The following is a 27,994-nucleotide window of genomic DNA, read 5'->3' as shown; positions in this document are numbered from 1 at the left end:
TGGAGAGCCTGGTATTTCCCTGTCCAATCTGGTTCATCCCTGCTGTTAATTTAGTATAGAACCCCCGTGACTGCTGACTGCACCCGAATCTGCCAGAACCTGCGACCGTCTCTCTGTCATTCTCTTTCCATCCTCTTCCTGCCTCTCACATCTCACGTCTCTTTCTTACAGCGCCATTTTCTCCCTCCACCATTACTCCATATTTTGTTTTCTCCCTCATTTGTCTTTAATATTTCCATTAGTCTCCCAGCTGTAAGTGCAGCTAGGGCTTTTCGTGCTGTTGTTTTGGTCCTGGTAAAAGGACAATTCTAACTACACTACATCTATCCTTGACAAGGTCCAACATTGCTCTCTGATTGGGTAATTGCCTGGCCAGGAGCAGAACGTCCTACTGTAATGGGATGGAATTGCTGTCATTCACGAGTTCCATTTTGTCCCCCGGTAGTCGAAAGGAAGGACACATAATAGGAGGGGGAACGGTGCAGGACAGGAGCGGAGAAGAAGAGGAGAGGGGGAGGAGGGGAGAAAGCAAGACATGAGAGAAGATGCGGAGTGACGTGGTGGAGGAAAGTGGGGAGAGGGTCCATGGGGGAGTGGAGGAGAGAGCGAGGAGAGTGAGAGGGTGAGGGGAAGGGAGGAGGGGAGGGAAGGAGGGGGCAGGAAGAAACAAGGAGAAAATGAGGAAAAAGATCAGGAGGCGAGGAGGAGAGAGTAAGAGAGAGTGTGAGATGGGGAGGGTAAGAGGAAGAGGACATTTTTTTCTTTCTTTCTTTTAAGTAAACTTGAGTACTCTCCGGTCTGAGTAAACTCTGGGATGTGTCTTTAATAAAGAAAAATACCTCCAGCTCGAGTCATATCGATTTTTGCGCGCATCCCGAAGTTACAAGTAACACAACAGAAGATTATTGCTGTTCTATGATCACCTCCCACAGGTCGATGCGACATAAGCAAGCCAGATACAAAGAAGAGTTTCAGATTTGAGACTGGCTGCATGAGAAGCCTGAAAGTCCTTTGCACCCTAAACACGACAGCAAACACGTCGTCGCTCACTGAGCATTGGGCAGCTGAACGTGTGATTAAGCTTGGGCTGGGATGCTTATTCATGGTGTGAAATGAGGGATGGTCAGCAGGGGAGGTTGACTATAAATGGGAATACTAACCCCAGAAAGAGCCAGGACCTGGGTTCATTCATCACTACGAGCCTGGAGATGACATCCTTTATCCACAGACACACACATTCATTCTCTCACACACGCACACACTCAAAAGGAAGGTAATGATACCCACAGGACTATAACACACATTTACAGTCCACAGCAAAGCTCTAAGGACCTGTTCAGTTTACAACCGTCCCCGTCCCCCTCATCGCCTGTGTGTGTGTTTTGTGTGTTTTGTGTGTGTTTTGTGTACGTGTGTGTGTGTGTTTTGTGTGTTTTGTGTATCTGTGTGTGTGTTTTTTGTGCATCTGTGTGTGTGTGTGTTTTGCTGCAGGCTGATGTACATGTTCCTGTGTATTATTCACAAGCTCCACCTCATCCAGTATGTTTATTGGCTGGTTCCTACAAGCCTCCAGAGTTTAGTCCCCTTTTTGAGCTCTTAACTCTCCACTGTGATTGGTTGTTAATGGACCACCTGACTGACCAGGGGGGAAAGTGCTCTGTCATTGGCTAATTAGAGGCGTGCAGCTCTGTCAGAGTGGTTCGTGGTTAAGAGGTACAGGTGCAAGTATTCATCTGCAGACTCATTGAGATCAAGTGGATGACAAGTGACAGCATGATCAAGGCCATAATGAAGATCCTTAACAGAACATCATGACGCGCAAAATATTGTGCGACATAAATAAAATGGGATTGATTTATCAATAAATGTATCGATTAATTCCTTAATAGACTCACTTCAGTTATTACGTGTCCAGAGGTTGCAGAATGCACAAAACTGGATCTTCTCAGACTTATCCAATAACATAGGCCTACATAGTTTGTACAAGAAAATAATTTTCATTTAACATTGTCTCCTTTGGTAACACTTTAGATGCAGGTGCTAGTAATAAGCGTTAGTTACAGTTTTTCTCAATTGCTAACACACAAATTTGATGTGTAAGTCATCATCACAAAAGCATTTAGCCAATTTTCAGCAGAAAGACAATTTCCCCCAGTCTAGAAACACTATTAACTCTGTTTGACACATTTCTCAGGTCCATTCACACTTCTTTGTCAATGTCTAAACACAACTCTCACTTTGAGACACATTTGTCACCATGTTGTCATTCGGAAAACACAGTTCAAAAAGTTATCTCAAACCAGCACAATTTAAACACCCTTAACAACCAATTGTCCATAAGCACTGACAACAAATAATATTCAACAAGCAATCAGGAGATTGGAATGAATAAAAAGGGTAAGGGGTAAGCTCGCTTGTGTTTCAAAATCATGGATGCATAAATCAGAGGATGAGGTGGAGGAATGGTGAGAATGAGAGAAGGTGGCCAAGGGAGATGAAAATATAGCTTGTGATGTTCATGAAAATCTATGGCCTGACCCTGGTCAGAGCCCTAATTCAAATATATTTTAGTAACTCTTTCATTGTGTTAACACACAATAATGTTAATACTCATCTTAGTATATAAGGCCTGTATTATCTGTTAACTAATGATTACTTGGAGTACGTGGATGTCAGCTTACTGGGGCTGGTCGTGCCAGGCCGTAGCTGTCGGTGTGATCGTGAGTCTGGGAAGTTCTGCAGGCCAAACACAATGACCCTGTCATCTCTGGGGGACTAGAAAGGAGCGAAAAATAACTTTGTATTTATTCTCCTGAATGTGCGGGCTCGAAGCAGCGGGACAGACGCACGATAAGAGGCTGCCGATGGGCGATAAGACATTTTGCTCACCTCCGATTAGACGCGTCGTATCTGAAATCACTATCGCTGAAGGTTTGTAAAGGTCAGCCATTCAATCTAAAAGAAATGCCGATCAATTTTCTCCCCCATCACAGATAACATTTAATGTGTGACAGAAACCGTTTTGTCACAGGGAGCTGGAGTAGGCAGCATTGATTGGAGCCTTGCTTAGACTTCAACCCAAGGGATTGGTCTGTGGGATGGAATTCAATCAAATCTTAGTGGTATTTACACAGTTGCTTAAAAAAAAGGCATAATAGCTTCTATCAATGCAAACACTAACAAATAGTACAAGAATGCAATGAACTATACAAATAGAAACTTATTAAATAAAATGTGTATACAGTACAGGATGCAGTGGGTTTACACAGGTACACAATGTAAATTTTACAATGTAAAAATTACTATTGTTGCATGTACAAAATGCAATGTGTTCAGGTATACAGAGCAAAACCACTCTTCTCCCTCTCCCTCTCTCCCCCTCTCCCCCTCTCCCCCTCTCCCCCTCTCCCTCTCTCCCTCTCTCCCTATCTAACTCTCCCCCTCTCTTACCTGGCCAGTATGAGTACTCTACACCAGTGGTTCTCAACCCTGGTCCTCAAGTACCCCCTGTCCTGCATGTTTTAGATATTTCCCTGTTCCAACACACCTGATTCAAATGAATGGTCGTTAACAGGCTTCTGCATAACTAGATAACGACCCATTCACTTGAGTACTTTGAGGACCAGGGTTGAGAACCACTACAGCTTGGTGACTGCATGCATCTTGGTAGCTCATCTTCAGGCCTGCTCAGCTGTGTCCCTGGGGACTCTGGAGAGATGCATTCCAACGCCGGCCGTGTATGGACACAGTTTCTGGCTGCAGTGTTTGCTCTGTTGATTCTGAGTGTAACAAAGAATGATTATTGTTCTGCCTTCTGTGCACTGTGAGGCCCCTGAACTCTGGAGAAACACAATGAAGGCATATTTATTTATGGCTCGCATCGCTCTTTTGTAAGAGACAGACACACAAGGAGAGAAGGGAAAGGGGTGGGGGGAGGGGTGGGGTGGGGTGGGGGGCTGGCAGTGAGGTGGAGCAAAAGAAGAGACCTAGAAGAGTTCCAGAGAATAGAGAGATATGTTGAGCAGTGAGAGTGAGTTTAGAGAGAGAGAGAGATAGAGAATGAGAGAACAAAATGAAGATAGAGTGATGAAGGAGAGAGAGAGAGAGAGAGAGAGAGAGAGAGAGAGAGAGAGAGAGAGAGAGAGAGAGAGAGAGAGAGAGAGAGAGAGAGAGAGAGAGAGAGAGAGAGAGAGAGAGAGAGTGAGAGAGAGAGAGAGAGAGAGAGAGAGATGATTCTAGAAGGATGGAGTTTGTGTGAGAGAATGATATTTACAGTGCAGAGAGAGGGAGAGAGAGAGATAGATAGATGCGTAGATACATATATGCATAGATACATAGATGAAAGAGAGAGAGAGAAAGAGCATTATGAGAAAGAGGATGAGTGGTAAAAAAAAGCACTGAAAGTAGATCCCTGGCATCACTCTCTTCCTCCCCGTTCCTCTGCTTCCTCCCACCCCTTCATCTGTCAGCCGTCCTTGACAGCCACAACAACTGTCTTCCCAACATCCTCCATGTCTCTTCACACCGCCGACGATGAAAACAGGAAGGGTCATGTTATAGAAATAACCTTCAAGGTACTTAACAAGGCAAATGTAATGCTGCTTAATCTCCTTCCGTGTGACAACGGTTGTTTTAAGTGGTGTTGTTAGGTATGTTTTCCACAAACACCTACAGTATTTTCCACCCAGCTTGTAACTACTGTAACACTGATAAGCCCCAGAAAATGGTGCATGTAGCCATAACAGGTGACGAAGCTCACTTCCACATCAGTTCTTTCCTGCACTCAATATTGACTGGTCAGCACAGGATGTGGTTAAAGACTGTGTGCAGGAGATCCGGATCAGAGACTATGACCTCCCATGGGTCAGGGCTGGTTAGCGTGCTAGCTAGCTTGCAAACTACAGTCGGTCCCACAAAAACTCCACCTGCCTGATAACAAGCTGCTGAAAAAGCAGAGCTCTGCGACGTTTGTGTTGTTTGTGAAGTGTTTAACAAGTGAGGCACAGTCTCGTGAGACCCAGAAAGCCTTCTCCGGGCCCCTGTCAGGCTAGGATTGACAGGTCTAATTTGTCTCCCAGCTCTGTGTGTTGCCACAGCTGGCCCACTGATAGGTTAACCTCCACCCCAGCTGGAACCAGTCCCTGATGGTTGCCATGACGATTAAACATACACAGCTGTGGTGAATCAGAACCAGGATTGACCCCTGGCCACATGAACCAAGCTCCCCCTCTCAACCAATCACTGCCTTGGGTAAACAAAGCAGGGTTCCCTCCTGACCAATGAGAGGAGGGTGTGTCATGTGTACCCAGGCGAGCGTGAACGAAACAGGAGGGTGGTTCAGGGAAGTTCAGGGCTGTTGAGGCTTCGGTAAAGGCCCGGACGTCTTACTCAACTCACAGTTCACAGTTCAACGTGGGTTCAACAAGGCTTCAATGAACCTGTGATGATTGAGGAGCTGCAAGGCTGTCTTGTGAGCAACACCAGGTTTGTTAGACAGACATGGTTCCATGACCTTGACATGTTTTGCCGGACGTCACGGCTTCAGCTCCCCGGGCTACAGCAGTGTCACGGTGAATCCTCGGCAGGGTCACCGTGACACATCAGTAGCGCGGCTGTATGTTGTGGCAGTCCCTGGTGCTGCTCAGTCTCTCCAGGCGGAGGAGGAAAGGCTCAAACAAACTTTATCAGTTCTGTGAGCCGTTTGAATTCCAATCCGGCTTCCTTGTACTCCCTCTCACTTTGAACACCGGAAACCAACTCTTTCTGTGGCCGTGCTAGCGCCACAGCCGGCGTGACGTGTGTGAGAAGCTGCTGTGTGTGTGTGAGCGTGTGTGTGTGGCACCGACGCTGTGACAGGAGATTGCTGATGCTCGCGATACTCATCTCCTTCCGTCTCACCGCTGGACGCTCGTCCGCAGCGCCTCTCCCAGACCCCCACGGAGGTCTGTGGGTTGAAGACAGCAGTCCAGATGCCCTCCTCTCCCACCCTCCCTGCCCACTTCTTCTCCCGAGACGGAGGGGGACAGCCAAACGAGATCAAACGGGGCGGGAGAGGGGGGCCATCCTGGTGGCTTGTTTGTTTGTTTGTTTGTTTGTTTGCCGACGGGGCAGCGTCGTTTGCTTTTCACGCCTTAGCAACCGTTGCTAAGGAATGGGACGTTCTCTGCCGCTTGTCGGGAGAGTGCGAGCTTTGAAACTCGCCATCGCCAACGGGCGCACGAGGGCACACATGCACGTGCACTTCCACACACGCAGACATATACACCCACACACAAACTCCAGGCGTCGAATAACTCCCAAGAGAAAACGGGTTTTACCGTTCTACAGGGACAACCTCTAGCAGGGTTTTTCATTATGTTTAATACAATATTGATCTTTTACACTACACCTGAGAGCCCACCTAGAGCCACACACCTGTGTGGGAATAAGCATTTTTTCCTTTCATTAGGAACTCTCCTTAGAGAGAGAGCTTCAACAACACCCTGAACAAGACTGCTGCCAGCCCTGCATGGCATGGAGCAATCATTTCAGTATTGATCTTTACTGTGCATCGATAGAGATGGGGACTGCTATGAAAAGGATGGCTTGGAAAAATTGGTGCCTCTTGAATTTTTCTAAAGTTACAGTAAAAGGGAATTGAATCAAGCAAGATGAGCGCCACCTTTTGAGGGTGGAACTCAGTGAAACTCTGCCTGACAGACAAACATACGGGCAGACAGACAAACGGGCAAGCAGACAGAGAGACAGGCAGCCAGACAGGCAGACAGGCAGCCAGGCTAACAGATCAATGGACAGAGTTTTGGAGGAACTCCCTGTCCAGTGACTTTGGGAAAAGCTCTGGTCACTTTCAACGCTCTGAATGTTTCCTTTGTCATATTGAAATGTTTTGCAGCATTGATACGGTCAAGGCTTGACTCCTCACTAGGCTGACAGGTTTCCTATTAGCACTACACAGCTCTGAAATATTCCTTTTCTTCATTAGAGCAACGACAGACGATACATTTGAAAACATTTATCATAAGAAAATCCATACGATTAGATTATGCAAATATCAACACGTTCCGTGGGCGGGGGAGGGCGGGGTGGAGGGATTAATCATTAATTCTCTTGACAATTTTTTATTTTCCAATTTTCTCTTTTGACCCGCTGTTTGACACAACGGTCTGACAAGGATAAATGGGATGAAAAACAGGTATTTTAAACAAATGTCAAAGAATCCAAAGGGAGAAAAAGCCTGTTACAATTGATTATGGCTTTTCATGAATAACTCTCTTTCTCTTTTTCGGTGACTGTATGGCAATTTACCACACTTTGAAGATCAACTTTGAATATTTCAAAGCAGCATTAAAAGGTAGCATATTGCTCTGATATCTGGAAATACAGTTCAACAGTATGTGTCAGAAAAATGGCTTTGTCCTTTGAAGGGTATAATGTTTGAATGGCTAGGGCATAGGAGAGGAAATGTATTTAATTGCATTCCTCAGGTGTGAGAATGCCTCTATAATGCCAGAGGGACAAGCATGTTAAACTCTTAAATTCTTTTTTTTTTCTCTAAACTTCAGTACATCTCTTACTGTCAGAAACTCAACCTTCTACCGTCCTCAGTGTTTTGTAGTTTGTTTGTTGATAAACAGAACCTCCACAGGTGGTTAAATGCACACCAGCTTCTGTGAAAATGCCAACTGTTTTGCTTAACCTGTCATCTGGGAAAAGCAAGGGTAACCTTTTAGATCCAGAAGCTTGTAAAATGTGTTAGCTGATGAGTAATAAGGCATGTATTAGAAGATTATTAACCCCAATGTGTGATTACTAAGCCCTTATTACCTATTAACTAACTCTCATAATAAGCACCAGTATATGAAGTGTTACCATATGATATTTACATGTGTTTGCACATGACGTCAGCAGCAGTCATTTAGATTCTTCTTGAGCCTTTCACACAAGTATCAACACACCAGATGCAGTCACCCATACCACTGGCAACAACTGTACTGTGGCAACACTGCTGATGTGATGGATCCCCTGCCTTATGATAACATTTGACTGATGACCTAGAGGTCCAAGGTTTAAATCCCCCTTTGTCCGTCGCATTGGATTTAAGCAGCTGTAAAATGAATACATTGTTATTAATATTATTACAGCTTTGTTTTCTCTGGGCATGGGATGCGACAGTGGGAAGCTACAGTACAGTAGTAGAGACCAGTGGCTTTATGGCAGCGAGGAGAGTCTGAATTCATGAAATTCTCTGTGCCTGTAAATATACTTTCTGTCCGCCTAGAGACCGGGGACTGACGTCAGGCGCAGAGCAGGAAATCAGCTTTTAACATTCCCCCCACAGATTCCTGGTAACTATACCATGAGAATTTAATTAGGCTGTTAAAAAAAGAAAAACGATTAGACGCAACATTCCGCTCGGTAATTTGTATTGATTCGCTGCAAAAAGGCTTATACCCTCTCCCCAAATTGCTTTTTCCCAGAGTTGTGTGGCTTGCTTGGGGAACAGGGGGCTGGCTCCGACACTACATCGCCCCCCCTCTTCCCTTCCCCCCCACATAGCCCCTCTATTAGTTAGTGTTAGTGCTTGTGGTCTCCCACCCTTGAACAAACAAACCTGTGTATTTTACAGTAAATATCAACCTGTTTTCCTCAGTGTTTGCTGCATGACCTATCCTGCTTCAACGTTGATACTGTTGTCCTTACTATAATGCAATGATTGGATTCATTTAGCAGATGCTTTTAATTCAAAGCGACGTACATGGGGAGATCTGAACCTGTGACCTTTTGATTTGCAGTCAACCGCTCAAACCGATCCCCACAAAACTGCGTGTCACACTGTCGTCAGACCTGAACTTGAGACAGGTACCTCATCTTGTACTGGAGAGATGCTATCTCACCTGTCCTGGTTCTGAAGTCCATGAAGGCATCTGGCTCTAATACTGTCACCATGGGGGTTTCCCTCACTGCCGAAGATAGCTCTCAAGGTTAAAGCCTCCACACCAACCCTCCGGTCACATCGTTTCTTTTTCTCATTTTGTTCTCTCCCCCCTTTCCTCCTTTTGTTCTTTGAAACAGAGTGCTTTTTGGCTCAGGAGCATCCGTTTGGGTTTATGCTCATTTGAAGTTTTCTCATTCATTCTGGGGTTGCTTGCTAGATGGCTAATGGGGGGCTTTTAAGGGTCAGCAGTACATCAAGCGTGTACCATTCCTCACTAGCGGAGACTGAAGATAAAGCAACTTGCTGCATGCGATGGACATTAATGTAAGAGTAATGTAACAGCTACTGTATTCATTAATACTTCTGACTGGCCTTGAGCCTCACCCAGCACTTAATGCTGCGGGGGAAGTCACATGAGACAATGGAAAACAGTGTATTTAAACTTGTATTTAATTATTTATGTAGCCTTTAACCTGTATTCAGGCAAACCATCTGTGGGAATATATATATATATATATATATATATAGACATGGTGGACTTGTAAGACGGTAAGTTTGTGCAGCAGAAGAGGTTTAATGAGCAGATGGAACTATCTTCTACATCTCAATCCCTAAAAGCACTTTTTCCATCAGTTGGATATCACTGACTTACACCTAGTCTAAGACCAGATCATATCTCAGTGTATTCAACTTTGTAAAATCATGTCACACTGATATAAACATGAGTCATTTGTTTAAAATGATGAAAGGATGATCGTGTGTGCTCGCTTGAAACATTAACTAGTAAGTAAAAAAAAATGCATCATGAATCAAGTTCAATGTATTCCAGGAAGGGATGCAGAAAAGACAGCCGCCCTGTTTACAAGCAATGTCACAAAGAGCTTCACATATGTCCATAGAACTGCATCTAAGATTCATCAACCTGTTGGACCGGACCAGCAGGGTGCAAGTGAGGGCGGAGCACCACCCTACTGGGGCCACTGCAGCTGAACCATAAGAGCACCAATGACATGCAGGTCACATGGGTCTGTAAGGAAGCCGTGGAGCTGACGACCAGAATCAATTGATTGTGGTGTCGATCACGAACACGATGATTGATGATTACAATAATGATGGTGATTACACGGATGATTACGAGGACTGTGATGAGGATAATGACAGGGGTTACAGCTATTACGTTTTTGACAGTCACGAGGACGATGAGGAAGATGCCGTTGATGATGATTATGATGGAGAAGGCACTGGAGATTCTAAAGGATCACTTTCGGAACTTTTTCCCACGATGTGATGTTGATGCAAACCCTTAGAGATATGATTGGCAGGCTGATGAGGCGCCAACAGCACAACGTCTGCCAGCTTGACCGTGTGCCAGCATAAGGCAGAGGGATGGAGGGGTAGAGGCGTGGGGGGGGGGAGAGATGGCTAGGATCAATCTGTGGATCAATTTCTGTTCTGTGGACTATGGATTAATGCTATTAAACTCCTTCTTGATTTTTGTTTTTAAAAAGCATACAATAATGTATGTATGATCAAAAATATATATCTTTTGCTTCTTTGCTCCCTCCACCATGACTTAAACCTTCACAGCAACTGTTAGTCTGCTGCCCAACTTTTGTGAATTTTTCTTTGCAGTTTCTTGTATGCTGTATGACACGTTACAAATCTTCAGCTGTATAGGTAGTGTGTGTAGAACGTTTTCTCCGGGACTGCAGTATGCCTAAAGTCCTTGTGTTCAGTCCTCCACAACAGATCTATACATCTACATCTTCATCTACCTGGATCTCCTTTCTGTGTCTCTCTGTGTCTCTTAAGTGTGTTTTCAAGGACACGTCTAGCACAGTCAGACTGCCAAGTGTAGTGGTAGGTGCTCTGTGCTCTCTCGGATGTATTCAGCCTTTTGTGCTGGCGATAAATGGAATATTACATACAGGACCTTGGTTCTTCAAATGCCTACAGCCTCGTCAGAAAACAACAGGAACCTTGTCTGTTTCGTGGAGCACTTAGACTCATACAAACATTGCATGTCAGGATACGTGTTTTCCACTGTGCACCACGCCTGATACGAAGTTGGTTATACTCAATTCAACATTTCTGACGTAAATAGCCTTCCATCTTCATCGAATGTCGCAAGTTTTGTTTCAAGAACCTAATGTGGATGTTGGAAAGACCTTTCATGACTGAGGCATCAACACATTCCTCTCCTTAAGCAGTTGATTTGTGTAAAAATAATCAACACGGAATACATTTGAAAAGACTTTGATCCCTGTTCGAGATTTAGCATGGCAGTAACCCAGGTTTGGCTAATGACATCTGGTTTCATTAGATGGCCATTGTGTAATTACGTTTTAATTTCCAGACGTGTGAGGTGAGAGTATGTGACAGTGTGTGCGGAGGCAAGTGGGGTCTTACGAAGGAGTTTACGAGTTTAGAATGTAAGCTCACGAACATATGTGTGGGTCCATCTGGTGTGTGTGTGTGTGTGTGTGTACATCTGGTGTGTGTGTGTGTCAATGCCCATAATACTTAAAGGACGAGTCCTGCTTGTTTTCAGTTGTGAAGATTTCTCATGTCTTAGCCAGTGTCATACTCAGTATTCAGGAAACCCTTTCCAACACCACACTGTGAAGATACAGAACTCTACGACAACACACAAGCTACCTGGTTGTGGCATGAGAATGAACACTAATGAGCCGAAACATTTGGACCAACCACAGGTGAAGTGAATCACATCCAAACGAGGGAACAAGTCAATGTCTGGGAAGGTCAGATGGTCAGGGAACATCCACATGTCAACATGCTGGATGCAGGAGGAGTGGACAGGAGTTAGAACCTGAGAGACTTTGACGAGGGCCAAACTGTTCTGGCCAGATGGCTGTGTCAGAGTGAAGCTGGTGGGGGTGCTCCCTGTCAGCGGGGGTGAGGCCCTACCGGCAGCGCTTTGAGAAGGGATGCACCACAAACCGACAAACAGACTCAGCGATGCGCAAAGGCGACAAAAGGCGATCCCCTCTGGTACCAACTCACAGAGAGTCACCCAAGGTTTTCATGATGGTTACAGGCGGAACGTGTCACGAGTTCACGACACACAATGCGTGGCACCCTGCGAGCACCCTGCTCTGTGTGGGCCTGCGTAGCCGTGGACCGGTCAGAGAGCCCGTGATAGGGGTGGACACAAAGGAGGGTTGACATTTCACGGACAGACGATGCGAGATCAGCATCTCCTGCGAGACGCTCTCCCAGACAGACTTGCAGCTCACTGGGGGGGACACAGCCGGTGACGGGGAGTGACAGGGAGGGGGAAAGGAAAGCCAGAGACGGAGAGAGAGAGAGAGAGAGACAGAGAGAGAGAGAGAGAGAGAGAGAGGGAGAGACCGAGACCGAGAGAGAGAGGCCAAGAGAGAGAGAGAGGCCAAGAGAGAGAGAGAGAGAGAGAGAGAGAGAGAGAGAGAGAGAGAGAGAGAGAGAGAGAGAGAGAGAGAGAGAGAGAGAGAGAGAGAGACAGAGAGAGAGAGAGAGAGAGAGAGAGAGAGAGAGAGAGAGAGAGAGAGAGAGAGAGAGACAGGAAAGGTTGGGGGACAGAGCGAGCTAGTCTCCTACAGAACACCGGTCGCAGTCTGAAGCCTATGTGTTCTGTATTAGCTGTGCTAATGAGATGTTTGTGTTTGCAGACGACACCGCCAGGCCTTGAGGAAATGACTCCGACGCCACCAAATCCGTTTAATTACTCTTCTCATTTCCTTTGTGACACGTGTTCTATCACATCTGCTGTAGGCACGCAAGCATACACACAGACACACACACGCTCAGTATACAATGGTAAAGAGCCCCAAGAAGACATGAACATAGATTTCACCTTTTCAATCTCAGAAATAAAGCCAGATCAGGGCAAAATGACTGTAGTGTAGTGTTTGGGCAGCTTGATCTTTTTTAACCCATATTGCTGGCTCCATTTTTGATTCTGGACATGAAAACACCCAAATCAAGATAATAATGCACGTGTGTGTATGCATGTGTGTGGGCACACGTATGCTTGTGAGTAAGTACAAGTGTGCCTGTGCAGGGTGTCCCTGCTGAGCCTTCCAATCTGTGTGTGCATGTGTGTGCCTGTATTGTACCTGTCTGGAAAATGCAGAAATGCAATGAATGTGGTCTCACTAGCATTGACTTAAACGATAAGCGGTCTGCAAGACCCTCCACACTGAAGAATGGACTGCGTTCCATGGCCACGCATGATAATGTACTTTATATGCACATCACCATAACAACAATACAACACTCCTGCCTTTTATGATTTCATTATGTGGCATGAGGAAAATGGCTGCCTTTTCTGTGGATGACTGCATAATCCATTGAAGATAAGGAATTCAATTACTGTGCTCTGATGAAAGGGCTAGGATTGTGTACATGTACACAAAAAACCTGCAACATTACACACACACACACACAGTGATTAGAACTGAATGAGTAGGTAAAAGCATGGGAGAAAAAGAGAGAGAGAGAGAGACAGAGAGAGAGAGAGAGAGAGATAGTGGGGAGAGAGAAAAAGAAAAAGAGAGAGAATGAAAAGTCTAAATACCTGAGTCCATTTTGGCAGCATCCCGTGCACTCACTCTTTCCTGGGTTGGTTCTGATCATACTTGGAGTTCCTGAAAGTAAGGATTGGATCTCACTTGGGCTCTCCTGGTCTCACCCAGCCTCTCTTAATTTTATCTGGCCTCAGCCAGCCTCTCCTAGAGTCCTCTGGCCTCACCCAGCTTCCTCTGGCCTCCTCTGGTCTCCCCTGGGCACAAATCTCCTGGCTCGATCCCACACTCTTTATATAAGACTTATAAGACTGTCTGTAACTAAGTTGTTATGGATGTAGAGGAATTCTCCTCTCTCTCTCTCTCTCTCTCTCTCTCTCTCTCTCTCTCTCTCTCTCTCTCTCTCTCTCTCTCTCTCTCACACACACACACACACACGTATGCAAGCATGCACACACCAGCCCTAATCCATCTCCCTGCATCAGCACTTTTTAACAAGATAATATCCCTTTCTCAGAGAAAAACAGGGAAAATGAGGAAGTATTTCATAATGGATGAAATACTTAGGGCGTGAATATTTGTGGCTTTATCCTTGCTTTACTGAGCTGAACATTGCAATATAATGAGATTTCTGCTGTTTCAGCATTCCTGCAGTGTGTGAAGCTGTCAGAGCTGAATCAAGGTAATGGTCAGGCTAGCTTCTGTACAGTAGCTCAGACAGGGAGATGGGCTGGGGGCTGGAATGGGAGCCAGATCTCATATTCAAACGAGGCTACAAGTATATACTGGAGTAAAAGTAATGCAGTACCAAAAGAAGAACCAGCTGAAAAAAAGTTTTGCTATTGTGAGGTACCGTATGTACCATGTGCTGTGGAACCCATAAATGGTTCTTCACAAGCTGAAAATGATTCTATCCAGAACTATACAAAACTGAAAAGGGTTCAATTTTATTTTGACATGGGTCACAAGTGTGGTCACAGATGGTTCTAAATGGCTTACTGTCACAATCTGTATTACAACTATTAGTTTCCTGAGTCCCATACTTGCAACATCAAGGTTGTGGGTTGAAGTCCTGGTTTATATTTACATTTAGTTGAAGTATAACATGAACTGCCAATAGATAATAAGCTGCCAGTATACTGCTTTGGGTGAACATGTTCAATGATGAACTCATATAATATCCAAGGGCAACTTGTGTAAAAGAGGCCGTGCTGTTTGGTCATCAATCTGTTTGACATGAGGTGATTACGCAATAACTGCTTCTCGATTCTCCTCCCACCAGAAACCCTAAATGCTAGGCAGAGTAAGTAAGGCCCAATTCAAAATAATTGCAACAGTCTTGTGAAATTGCTAGCAGCTTGTATTGTTGCAATGTGGTAACAAAAAAAAAGAATCTAATTAAAAAATTGCTCAAATAACAAGGGAGACACATTCTGTGGTGTTGCTGTATTCCGAGAGGCATTTAATTAAAATTGTTGACGAGGTTGATGTCAGTTTCCTGGTGTGGCTTTATTTGTTCGCTCACATGAACAAACACTCATTACCGTCTTTTTTAACAGCCTTTTCCGTTGTTTTTGTTCAAATTAAAATTATTGTTGTGTGGTTCAATTTAAGGAGTTTAGGCTTTTATGTTTCCAGGTTAAAACGCACGTTCAGTCGTTTTCTAATAAAACGTCCTTCTTTCTCCGGAGACGAGTTATTCTGTCAAAGAACAAGTAGAAGAGCTCCAAGCACTCAATGGCAGAGATCCAATTCCTCCCAAAGGTAATGACTTTAGGTTACGTGATTTCTATTTTCATTTTTAAAACATTATATTCCCCTCTTGCATGGGTCAGGGTGAAAATATCTGCTAATCGTATGTCAACAATCTAATGTCAGGAGTAGAAGTTCCGTAAACTCTTTAAGCCAGAGGACAAACTTTGTCTCCTGTCGCTTTTATCATTGAACTAATTGGTGTGACCTTATCTCCCACCCACATAGGTAAGGCCCATTTATCATAAATCTACTCTCTCTCCCTCTATCTTAATTAAAATCCCCCAGCCGACGAACGCCTAAGACAGTAGAACAGAGGAGGATGACACAGCACGCATCTTACTGGCTTTTTACATGAAAAGAGAACTTTTCTGAAGCCCTGGTAATCTGAAAATGGGAAGGTGTGTGTCTGTATGGGTGTGTGCATGAGTGCACAGGCGTGTGTGTGTGTGTGTTGATTGAACCACTGAACTGAGCAAAGTTATATTTGCTGAATTCCAGCTAATTACTCTTTAATGTGTTCCACAGAATGACATGCCAGAAGAATACAAGTAAAACTAATTAAAGCTATTCTCTGTCTCACACTTCAATCAGGCAGTCCTTAGGGTTGCTGCACGACCGCTCATCACCACCCGCGTCTGAAACCACAGAGAAGGTTCCGACGAAAACAATCAACCAATCGAAAAGCTTCATACCTCTTCAGAGAAGTTTCTTTCTAAGAGAGAAAGAGATGCAGAAATGGAAATACGTGGAAAAGGAAATATGGTCAAAGAAGTCATCTGAAGGGTGTTAATTAAGAAGTCTTTCAAATATAGCTTGTTGTCGTGAGAAAAGGCTGACATAGACTATGATAGAATATATATTTTATATAAAAATAAAATAAAGATATTCATCACAGTTGTCATACCTTGATTATGAAAAGACTGGAATTTGTTCAAGCCCCCAATTAACACCAGGTATACCACTAGAAATCAGGTATCAGTTCTACCCCCCCCCCCTCCCCACACACACACACACAAACTTTTTTCAGTGCCATCCTGTACTCCCTCTAAGGACTTTAGCGTGTGTGTACACACTTGTGTGTGTGTGTGTGTGTGTGTGGGGGGGGGGGGGTAGTTGGTAATATAAACTTTAAGAAGAGAGGGACGAGAGACTGATTAAAGGGGGAGAATCAGGATATTAGAGAAGGAAGACAGAAGACTCCTCTGTTCACCCTCTGTTTAGGATTCATTACGTAATTTAGCCCTCCCTCCCTCCCTCCCTCCCTCCCTCCCTCCCTCCCTCCCTCCCTCCCTCCCTCCCTCCCTCCCTCCCTCCCTCCCTCCCTCCCTCCCTCCCTCCCTCCCTCCCTCCCTCCCTCCCTCCCTCAGTCTCTCCCTCAGTCTCCTCCTCAGTCTCTCCCTCAGTCTCTCTCTCCCTCTCTTCCACTCTCTCACTCTCTGTCCCTCTCCCTGCTAACCTTTCTCTCTTTCTGTCTCAGTCTCTCTCTACCCTATCAGAAATCCACAATCAATGCTGGAAATGGCTCTTATTGTCAGAGCTTATTATGTCTCGATGGGGTTGTGAATGACAAGGTTCATGAAGAGCAGATAGATCTGGCTCAGGACTAACAACAGTTCAGAAGACCAGTCATCTCCTCTACTCTATCAATATAGACAGAGAGTGAGAGAGAGAGAGAGAGAGAGAGAGAGAGAGAGAGAGAGAGAGAGAGTGTGTGAGAGAGAGAGAGAGAGAGAGAGAGAGAGAGAGAGAGAGACAGACAGACAGACAGACAGACAGACAGACAGACAGACAGACAGACAGACAGACAGACAGAGAGACAGACAGACAGACAGACAGACAGACAGACAGACAGGTAAGCAGACATATAATACTTACAGAACCATGAGAGTTTGGCTGAGGACACAGAGCACCAAATGTTGAAGGACATTCTGGTCTTTTCTTCACAGCCCCCCCCCCTGTCACTTCCACTATTAGAGTCTATCACAGTGTATTCCAGCTTTAACTAGAGGAGTACAATTTGAGGCCTGAACTTGACAAGGGAAAATACACTCACAGTATCTGGGATCAAATTACTATCTAAGAGCCAATGATGGCAAGGAAATACAATCAAGTTAGACTGCATTTTCAACATAACCTGATCACAATAACCATGACAAGATACAAGCATTGTTTCATTTGCATGGTCAGCATCATGCAAAAACTGACTTTGTCAGATGTCACTCAGGTTGACAATTCATTCTCTTAACTACACACACACACACACACACACATACATACACACATGCCTGGGGCAGTTAGCACAAAATGTCGAGGAGAGACTCAATAAAATGCTGAGCAAGAAGACTGGCGTTGTCAGAGGAGAGAGTCTCAGTAGATGTGTGTGTTAGCCAGGACCCCGGGCTCCATGCAAAGCCAGGGCTCAGTGCTGACACAGCAGGACATTAACATATATATGAGACAGGTTTCACACCTGAGACTCCAGAGGTGGAGTGTAAACGGGCTGAGGAGCGAGGCCATGCCAGAGTTTTACTGTAAATGAAGTGCTGGAGACCCTGGCATGTGCTTTCTGGTACACCTATAGAGTGTGGTGTGTGTGTGTTTGTGTGTGTGTTTGTGTGTGTGTTTGTGTGTGTGTGTGTGTGTGTGTGGGGGCAGAGAGGTAAGAGTGAGGAACAGAAGGTGAAAGGAGAGAGAGAGAGAAAGAAAGAGAGACTGATTTAGAGATTAGGAGGTAAAAGTCAGATCAATTATATGATAAATTCCTGAAATAACCGGGAATAAAAGCTGCAATGCAGAAATAGCATGTTGGTTTGTGTATAGAAGCTGATTTAGGGATTTATATTTGTGCTCCCAGAAAACTGTTCAACAGCATGTTTTTCCTTCATTAGGTTATTTCATAATTGTTGACTTTTTACATTTTTTGCTTATTCGCCTCCCTTGCATAGTGCTGTGACTGAACTCTTGCTGCAGTCTTGAGTGGTGAGGCGTTTTACCTAAATGGGGCAGAAATTACTTCAAATCATCCAAACCTATGCTGTGCTGTGCAGTGCAAAAAATCTTTACATGCATTCTTGCGGAAATACAGTATAGATTAGAAACGCATGACTTCGCAAAATTATCTAGTTTGGCATCCAGTGTTCTGTTGAAAGCCAGGACGCAAAAATGTAAATCAGAAGGTCCAAATGTTCCTGTGCCTCAGTTCTGCTGATGTCGAGTAATCCAGGTTTTTATGGACTGCGATGGCGCCATGAACTTCTCCTCTTGCTGGTCGTTCCAGCTACGCTCCAGGCTTGGTTCTGTGGACTCAGCACACCTCTTGGTTCCTGCGAAGGCTGAAGGGAGGTATAAATATAGTTGGGACTGAACTTTCCACAGACTGTTTCACCTTGTGTGCTTTTACAAAACTGCCACCTGGGTTCTTCTGTGCTCTTTCAAGATTAAACGTTTTGGAAACAACAAAGTTTCGTGTCATTTGAAGTTATTGTTTTTCTGCATTCACTTTTCTATAAGTATACTCCTTTTTGAGTAAGTAACAACAATGGAGGCCTTGAACAGTAACAGAGGTGGTTTGGAGTCAGGTGGCTGAGCGGTTAGGGAATCGGGCTAGTATTTAGAAGGTTGCCGGTTTGATTACCTGCTCAGACAAATGACGTTGTGTCCTTGGGCAAGGCACTTCACCCTACTTGCCTCAGGGGAATGTCCCTGTACTTAATGTCAGTCGCTCTGTATGAGAGCATCTGCTAAATTACTTAATGTTAATGGTTTGTGACAACACTTTTACAGTGAGGCGGTCATTTATGAGTCATCTTCTCGGACTAACGATTGCTGCTGAGGACTTGCAAACTTCTCAACCTGCATTGAAACCACAGCTTGATGAACACTGTCAGACACTGGTAATATTGTCTGGTTTATGGTGTAGTAGATTTACAATTCTCCTCCTCCCTCTCTGTAGGTGGTCGTATTTATTGACATATTAGGATAGTCACGGAGAGTGAAACAGAATTGAGTTTAGGAGAACTCTGCAGTGGTCTGTGTATAATATAAAATACACATGACACATGTTAAATAATTGCTCAGTATAAAGATACAAGCTCAGTAAATTTGAAACTCAAGGTCATTAATCCAAGATATGAATGCACATTCACGTTTCATCAAGATCATATTTGATAAATGCTTAACTGTACAGACAGTCAAGTGTTTCTGTCATTAGTCAAGCCCAGGGTTGCAGCGGCATGAACTGTTTGTGAGGACAGACGAGATTTATTTGTAGATGTATGCTTTTCACTCAAGTAGGACAGAGGCCTTGGGAGCAGAATCATTCTTTCTGGCTATGTGTGTGTCTGTCAGTGTGTTTGTGTCCGTGTGTATATACTTGTGTGTGTGCGTTCATGCATCGTGCATGTGTGTGAGTGTGCTGAGTGAGATGTATTGTCACAGCTGATAAATGATTGTTTCCTAAAGGTTCTGCCTATCGCAGCGGCGGACTGTTTACACATACATCACACTGAGGAATGACGGAGCAGGAAGTCAGAAACTCCACTTCCTCTCCCTCCAGCTACCACACAGCACAACACAACATAGCGCAACACAATGCATTACCACAGCACAGCACAATACTCAAACAGCACAACACACCAGAGTACATTACACAACACAGTGCAGTTAAGGACTTCTCCTGGTCCACCACGGCAGTAAAGGTGCTTCGCCTGACATAAGAATATGTCAGATGTTGGCTGAGACCGCAGTTTAGAATGTCTATATCATCTTGGGATGCACATTAAGCCAAGGTTAGAAGTCAAGTCATGCACACCCTATATATCGGGGCAAAGCACACATACATATGTAGCTTGCTGATTGTCTAAGATGTGTATCCCTGATAGTTAAATGTCTTATTCTGTTCTCTTATCTACCTGCAGATAAGGACACAAGGGTGAGCCTGTGTGTTTGACAATAATGTCCTCACCAATGACACGATAACACAATCGTGCGTTTCCAAAGGCAGTATGAAAAATATGGTCCTTCAGAAATCGTATTTTAATCATAGATCACCTACAGGAAAATAAAAGGCATTTCAAAAAAACGTATGATGTCTATGCTCCACCACTGAGCTATACCCACCCCCTCACTAGGCTCTGCTCTTCCCAGCTCTGGAACCATGTCCAGCTGTACTGTTGAACTCCAGGTGAAAACAGTCCTAGGTAACTGCCCCAAGGTCTAGTGCACAGGTTCTCTTGCCCTACGGTCTACTGCCCATGTTATGTTTCCCCAAGGTCTACTTCCCCAGGTTATGTTGCCCTCGGGTCTACTGCCCAAGTTCTGCTGCTCCGGGCTCCCAGGACCCTGGGCCCCCAGGCAGAAGCATTCCTCCCCCTCAGTAACCATGTTCAGCTGTGTGAAGCCTCTGGGGACTGTGTGCCCCGAGGCCTGTTCCTCTGACACGTCACATTTCCCCCAAGGTAAACAGCCCCCTCGCTGGAGGCTCCTCTCCTGGGTAACTACCTCCAGCTGCACGCAGGGCTCAGAACTCTGACTCCACACACATGGGCTTGAGAGTTGAATGAGGGATTTGAGTCAAGCATAGTTTGCCGGAACAGGTCCTGTTATTTACAAATGACATAAAAAACAACATCTGTGATCCATGCAACAACGTGTGTGTGTGTGTGTGTGAGGTATCGTTGAAATGTTAGATGTTAGGGACAAGGTGCTGGTGTGACATCTGCTGGCGAACACCTTCCCAGTTTCTGCCCCATTAATAAAAGGTTACTTCCTTTCACCTACAGTCACCTAGCCTACAGTCACCTAGCCTACACTCTCCTAGCCCACAATAAAACGGATCAGCTGAGTGGATGGGATCCATGGGATCAAAAGGCATCTTGGGATGAGATCCCTGTAACATGTTTGTGGCTATGAACAGCACGGAAATGGAAATAAAACACCACACAGAAAGGATGTCTGTAAATGCAGTCTGACTTGTTTTCATCTGTAGGCTAGTTTTGTTTGATAATTCATGTAACCCTATCTTTAACTTTTTACATATGCAAAATGTGTCCTCTAGCCAAACCTGAACAAAGGCTATAAAACAGGAGCTTAAGACAATTCTGTCTGACTCCGTGATTTACTATGATAATCACGGTTACACAGACACTGGCTGGTAGCGCTCCCTTGCCTGCCCACAAGAATGTCAAAGTGATCCTGTCGCTCACAGCTCACCGACTATTGGTGGGATATTTGGCTTGTGTTTAAAGTCCACTGCCTTCAGCATCACAAGCTTATTCTCTTCTTGTAAAGGGGGCTGTCGAGGATTCCCGTCACTGCGCCCCGCTTTTTACCAGTCTGAGAATTGCTCCCTACCGTAACTCATCATTCACGCCACGGAACACCGCTCTTCTCTCACAGTACGGAAACGGTGGAAGCTCCCTTTCAGTGGTACAATCGAACTTCAAAACCCGTTAAGTACTAGAGATGACTTTACGGTTTCCTTGTCCGTTTGCACAGACAGTCTCTAAATAGTTTCGTGGGATTCCCGGAGTTTGAGAGGGAACATTTATTCGTAGTTTCCCTTTGCTCACTTTCATTTCAAGAGGTGGACGCAATGGGAATATATATCCATTTACTGCTTTTGCAGTACTTTGCCTCCAGTTTTGTTTGCAATGCCGTCGCGTTTATTGAGGAGCCCTCGGACAAGTCAGCGAAGTCGGACGGATATTGCGGCAGGATTTTACGGGCACAGACTCAGGGCACACGGAGGGAAGGCTATAATGAGTTTCGTCTCAGAATCGAAGGGGATCCTGAAAATTACCAGCCGGGGAGCAATTACAGAGGTATCCAGAAAGCGTAAAATAATAAACTATAATGGATTGTAAAGCAAAACTTTAAAAAGCTTAGTCATCAGTCAAGTTTAAGATCATTGCAACCGATGTGTAATTTATTGTGCCAAATCGATACAAAAACAGGCCTGCTGAATGCAATTAGCCTATGTTTGCAAATCAATATAAAACTTAACGACTTAATTGTTTTCCTTGCAGCTGTAAATTTGTCTTGAAAATCCCTCACTCGGTGTCAGGGAAATTCTTAAATGTGCCAGTCTTTTCTGGTTGCAATTTAACATCCGTAGCCGATCATAGGAGTTTGTACCAAGTATCGGATTAAACGAGCATGGAACCTTATACATTTAAAATGTAACATTCAAACAGCGGTACACATATTTTCATCCTAATTTTAATCTTCCCTCAGCTCACATACCACTCATACATGCAAACCCACCACTGTATATGTCCTACTGTACTTTGGAATACTCTTCATTTGCTCACCTAAAAAAAAATATTATATTCTCAAAATATTTTGGAGAAGACAAAAGTATGACTTGCAACATCCAGCCTCTTAGGTTTCTCTTGTTTGACCTATATTTCCTCTCCTCTCCCCCTTCTCCCTGGCTTCAACCTCCCTCTCCTCCTCCCGATTTACTGCCTCTCTTCCTTCTCCCTCTCTTCGCTCTCCCTGTCTTCCTTCTCCCACTCTTCCACCTCCACCTCGTCTGCCCCCTTTCCCTCCTCCTCCCTGTCCTCTCTTCCCCTCTCCTCCTGCTCCCTCTCCTCCACCTCCCTCTCTCCATCCTCCCAGTGACCCTGTTGGCCTCCAGCCCAGCCTACTTCAGGGGCTTCACTCTCATCGCTCTGAGGGAGGGCAGAGAGGGAACCACAGACGAGGACTTTGCTGGTCAGTTCCAGGTGAGATACACACCCCATGGTCCCTCTGCAGAACCCAACAGTAGGGGAGCGCTTCTTACTCTGCGGATATGATATCTTCGACATATACCCAACTCTACGCTTCCTTTGCCAAAGTGATTTACAGCAGGGTATTTACAACATGGTATTACGTATATTACATGACATATTTTGCTTGTCTTTGAACATGAGGATTAGCCCTCGTTTAAGCCCCTGGATGAGTCAGTCTTGCTGAACAAATATGTTTAGCAGATACATGACCTGCCATGCGAGTGAGGTTTGAGGGCATCTAGAGAAGAGCGCTCTAACGGGGGGGGTTAGAGCGCTCTTCTCCCTCCAGTCTCCCCCTCACCCTGCCTGTCCCCCGTCCCCCCCACCACCACCACCTGTGATATGCTTCCTTTGATCACGTTTATTTCAATATGGCAACCAAGAAAGTCTTGCCATTTGTAGCCATGCATATTTGTTATTCGGTCCTCCAGAGCAATGCTTCAGAAAGAGTTGTATTGTTTTGTGTGTTTGACTGTACGGAGGCTGGGACAGATGAGACAGATGCGTTCAGGTTGTCGTCGCTCCCCTGCTGCTGTTGGCTCCTCTCCTGGAATGCCACTGTCTGTTTCCCGCCCCTTTCTCAAATGAAAGATGTACTGCCTCCAGGGCCTTCTCCACCTTCATGTTTCAAGTCCCCAAAAAATAGCGATTGTTCTTTTATCTCCGAGGCCCCCGTTGTCCACCCCCCCCCCCCCCCCACACACAATCAAACCGCCTTTGTTTACCTGTCTGGGTTCGAACCGTGGTCGTCCCGTTAGACCAAGAGGACAATCCGCAGGGGCAGGGCAGCCGTCGTCGGGAGCGGGCGGGCATAGCAACCAAACTGTCTCAGCGACCGGCTGCTCGGTGTATCTAGGCCAGATTCAAGTGGCGACGCTGGGAGGAAAGCAGAACGTTGGTGGAGAGGGAGGAGAGGATATGAGATGCGATCTGCTGTTCAGAGATAAGAGACAGGCATCTCCGGGGCGACGTGGTTTGAACGCTCCCCTCTGTCAGGTCAGAGGTCACAGTCATTACTGACTGAGGTCCACTGGAAGGGCCTCTTTAACGTGTTTGAGATTCGTGGTCAAGGACGACCGGTATGAATTGTAGCTAGCCCTGAATTCAAAATGTACACATTCACAGTGTTCATAATATACCGTATGTGCAATACTGGATATTAACTGCATATCTCTCTCCCAGTCTGCCTTTAGGAACATTGATAAAAGGCAGAAAGGAAGAAATGTTTTTCCTCAAACAGTTTTTAAGTCAGTGCTTCACCATTCAAAGTGTTCTCCAGTTGCAATGGCAGACGTGGCCTCTTATGTGCTGCTTTTCACGCCGACTTCACACCAAAGCTGAGAGTCCTAAAAGCAGGCAAGCAAGCAGCAGCATCTGTTCTGGAGAGCTTTCAGGAGAGAAAATGATGAGCTCACTTTAATTGGTTCTATCACTTGACGTTTTTCGTCCGTGACTGAGTCAGCCCACGACAGTTACGGACCAGCGTCCCTGAGCTGTGGTTGTGTGTCTTCTCTTCCCTGACGCCCTCACTGGCCCTCAAAGAAAAGATGAGAACGCAGGGGCCACGTTGCCTTTACTGGGAAGAAAAAAAATGTTCATCCTTGTCGAGATGGTCAGACACACAGGCCAAGATGAGAGCTTAATAGCTGCTTGAAGAATAGTGATGAGCTAAGAGGAATTTATCATCACTTCTCCTGTTGATGTTTTTTGTTATTGAGTGAGGGAATTTGTTTGCCAGCTGTGAATGAATTGCAAATCTATACAGCGAGACATTATAATGGTGTGAGAAATATGTCACATAATGGGATTTGATGCCAGTGAAAACCTCCCTGGAGATCCATGGTAATAAAACAGTTTGATTGATTAGGGGCCCAAGGCAAAGTATCGACGCTCCAGAGATTTGCTTTCACGAAAGGACGAATGAAATCCATCACTCCCCGGCCCGCCGCACGTACGCTGTTGACGTGACATTTAAATCTCTCCGCACGCGTGTCACAAAGTTCCATCTGTGTTTGGAGTCCCTAAAAAATTCCCCTTATGTAGCAGCCTCTACTCTGCAAAACAGATCTTGTTCTCCGTGTTGATATTCCCTTGGGGAGCGGAGGGCCTGGGCCCAGGCTCTGACTGGGCCTGCATGAGTCCTACCCATCTGTGTCTCCTGGAGAAAGGAACGTTTACGTAGAGTTTTGCTCAGCATCTGTGTTTGCTGTGGCACAGGGGACAGAGGGACTAAGAAAACAGAGGCCTTCAGCTGCTCCTCAACCAAGTCCAGAGCTCGCTGGACACACGCACACACAGACACACACGTACAGAGACACACACAAACACACACATGCTCTCTGCCACCCCCTCCTCGGGCACAGTGGAGTGCTGCAGAGAGGGAGGGAGAGGAGAGACTCTCAGCCAGAAGCTGCAATTAAAACAAACGCTCCCCTCTCCCTGGCAGCTCTCCTTCCTCCCGTTCGCTTTTCTCGTTTCTCTCTCTTCCCCTGCTCTCTGTCTCTGCCCTCTTTCTCTCTCTTCCTCTCTGTCTCTTTCTGAAGCTTTCTTGCGCCATCTTCGCTCGCCGGTCCGTTTCTCTTTCTCTCCTCTCTCGCTCTTTGTCTTTCTCTCCCTCTCCCCAGGCTGGTCGTAGCCCAGCTCACATATGACAGCCACTTAGAGGCAGTTTGGAGGTAAAACAGTCTTCGGCACTCCCATGGGACGGATCTGTTTAGCCTAGTTACAGCACAATGGACTCCACCCCCTCCCTTCTACAGTCCCAGTGTTGCTCTCCTCCTCCCATCCACAAACCGCCGCACTGTTCTATACGCCCTAGTGGAGACATATTTGGAGGGGATATGCTGGGGGGAAACACACATCCTAACCAGCGGAGTGAAGAGAGGGTTTTTGCCCTTCAGTTGATCCATTTGCTTCCTCCCTCGGTCAAACCCACGTTCTGTGTCTTGGTTGCTCTCTTTTGGTCCGTGTCTCTCTTTTCTATCCCCTCTCTCTCTCTCTCTCTCTCTCTCTCTTTTTCTGTGCCAGTTGTTAGAGGGCTGTCTATGACTGACAGGATCTGGTTCCTGACAAGACACAGAAATAAACTTCATTGGTTGTTAGCAGAGACCTTGGGAATCCGCTGGCACACACACACGCACGCGCGCACACACACACACACACACACATATCCTGGCAGCTGTGAGCCTGGGTGAGGCAGCAGCGTGTCAATAATGGAGAAAGTAGTTCATTGGGGCGCTGAGGTAAACAGCCCAGAACATTCCAGGAAGCACAGTATAAACCTCCTCCTGGTCTGTAAACAGGACTGATGGAAACAACCTGTGCACACGGCCTCATGAGTCACAGAGCAGGAGAGACAGGAAGCAGTAGGAACACAAGACTCATCAGGGTACTCGGCTTCCACCTTCCCAAAACAGGATGTTTGCTTTCCTTTTTCTTGTTTCTTCCCCGCGCCACACTCCGCCTGACACTGTAGCTGTGGCTTGCGTTGCTAGCAGCAGACCACACACAGCTTGAGAAAGGTCAGAGGTCATCTGCGTGTCAGTCAGTTGCTGCGGTTTATTACTGCCCTCTTTATTTCTTCCTTTCTGGCTTTCTTTTCTTTCCTTCTCGCTTGCTTCATTTCTTTCCGTCTTTCTTGCTGCTTCCGGCCTTTGTCGCGCGGCCGCCAGCTCTCCCTCTCCATTACGTTTTTAATTAAAAGCAGATATGGTTCGATCGCAGAGGAACCTCCGGGAGGGACTCCCTCAGGGGTGCAGTCTCAGCCTCAGCCCTGAGCAGGGAGCTGGGACCTGCCACTGTTTTACAGTATAAGATCTTATTGATCCCCGTCCAAGGGAGTCTCTGGCGTCTGAGCACGCGTCATCTCCTGGCTCTGGCTCTGCACAGAGTCAAAAAAGTGGAAAAAGTAAACGAAAAGAGAACCAGCTGTGCGTGTGGATCAGCTGTCCTGTCTCTCTCCTAGATAATTGATATCAGCTATCCTGTCTCTCTCCTAGATTATTGAGATCAGCTATCATGTCTTTCTCCTAGATTATTGATATCAGCTATCCTGTCTCTCTCCTAGATTATTGAGATCAGCTATCATGTCTTTCTCCTAGATTATTGATATCAGCTATCCTGTCTCTCTTCTAGATTATTGATATCAGATATCCTGTCTCTCTCTTAGAATATTATTATCAGCTGTCCTGTTTCCTTGATTATCGATATCAGCTACCCTGTCTCGCGATAGATGAACTGATATCAGCTATCCTGTCTCTCGATAGATAACTGATACCAGCTATACCCTGTCTCTCTTCTAGATCATTGATGAGGACGACACCCAGTTCCTGACCAACTGCCCCCCCGCTGTGACAGAGAGCACCCCCCGCAGGCGCACCAGGATCCAGGTGTACTGGACAGCGCCCCCTGCTGGCAGCGGCTGCGTCATCCTCAAGTAGGCGGCCTCACAAAAGTGTTCCTAGAACCCCTTTTGTCTCATGCTGAAACACAATATGACACACACATGCGCACACACACACAGTCAAAAGATCATTTGCATTGGGAGAGAATAGGGGTTCGACCCTTATTACTGTAACTGTGATAGAGGATGGAAGTAAGGTGTTCAAATGCAATTACCATATCTCATTGTCCAGTCACCTGAACACTAATCAGACATAATACTCTGTTTCAGTGCTAATGTTCAGAGGTGTGAAATTGAGGTGAGATTGAATTGGAACAAGAACAATTGAAGTAGCTCTAGTTTGAAACTATATACAGTTAGTGTCCTCAGATTACCTAACCTCCCTGCACATAGACAGACCAGAAGAGACAGGCCACTTCTCCTGCAGCTTGATTCAAAGCTTCTACCTTTAGACCAAGTGGAAAGCTATTCCTCCTCTTCTCCTCCTCATCCTCCTCTTCCTCCTCCTAGCCTGGTTCCTCATCTTCCTCCTCCGCTTCCTCTACACTCCACTTTGCTCTGCTCACTTTCCTGAGATGCATGGATTTAAACCCTCGTGCTCTGA

The 27,994-nt window shown here is 45.7% G+C and overlaps 1 protein-coding gene across 2 annotated transcripts in view; it reads left to right on the top strand.

The window, feature by feature from the left end:
• Nucleotides 1-21,405: 21,405 nt before the first annotated feature.
• The window catches only part of spon1b (spondin 1b), a 32,214-nt gene continuing 25,625 nt past the window's right edge, over nucleotides 21,406-27,994 (top strand). For both annotated transcript variants that reach the window (XM_084672658.1, XM_084672657.1), the window contains exons 1-3: nucleotides 21,406-22,034; nucleotides 22,834-22,940; nucleotides 27,290-27,423. In XM_084672658.1, the coding sequence (XP_084528784.1) occupies nucleotides 21,806-22,034; nucleotides 22,834-22,940; nucleotides 27,290-27,423 (470 nt within the window). In that variant the 5' untranslated portion in view covers nucleotides 21,406-21,805. The remainder of the gene's footprint in view (nucleotides 22,035-22,833; nucleotides 22,941-27,289; nucleotides 27,424-27,994) is intronic.

This window comes from Hypomesus nipponensis, chromosome 14 (assembly GCF_054491055.1).
Source record: "Hypomesus nipponensis isolate SF chromosome 14, ASM5449105v1, whole genome shotgun sequence".
Lineage (NCBI taxonomy): Eukaryota > Metazoa > Chordata > Actinopteri > Osmeriformes > Osmeridae > Hypomesus > Hypomesus nipponensis.
This window is presented reverse-complemented; position numbering and strand designations above follow the sequence as displayed.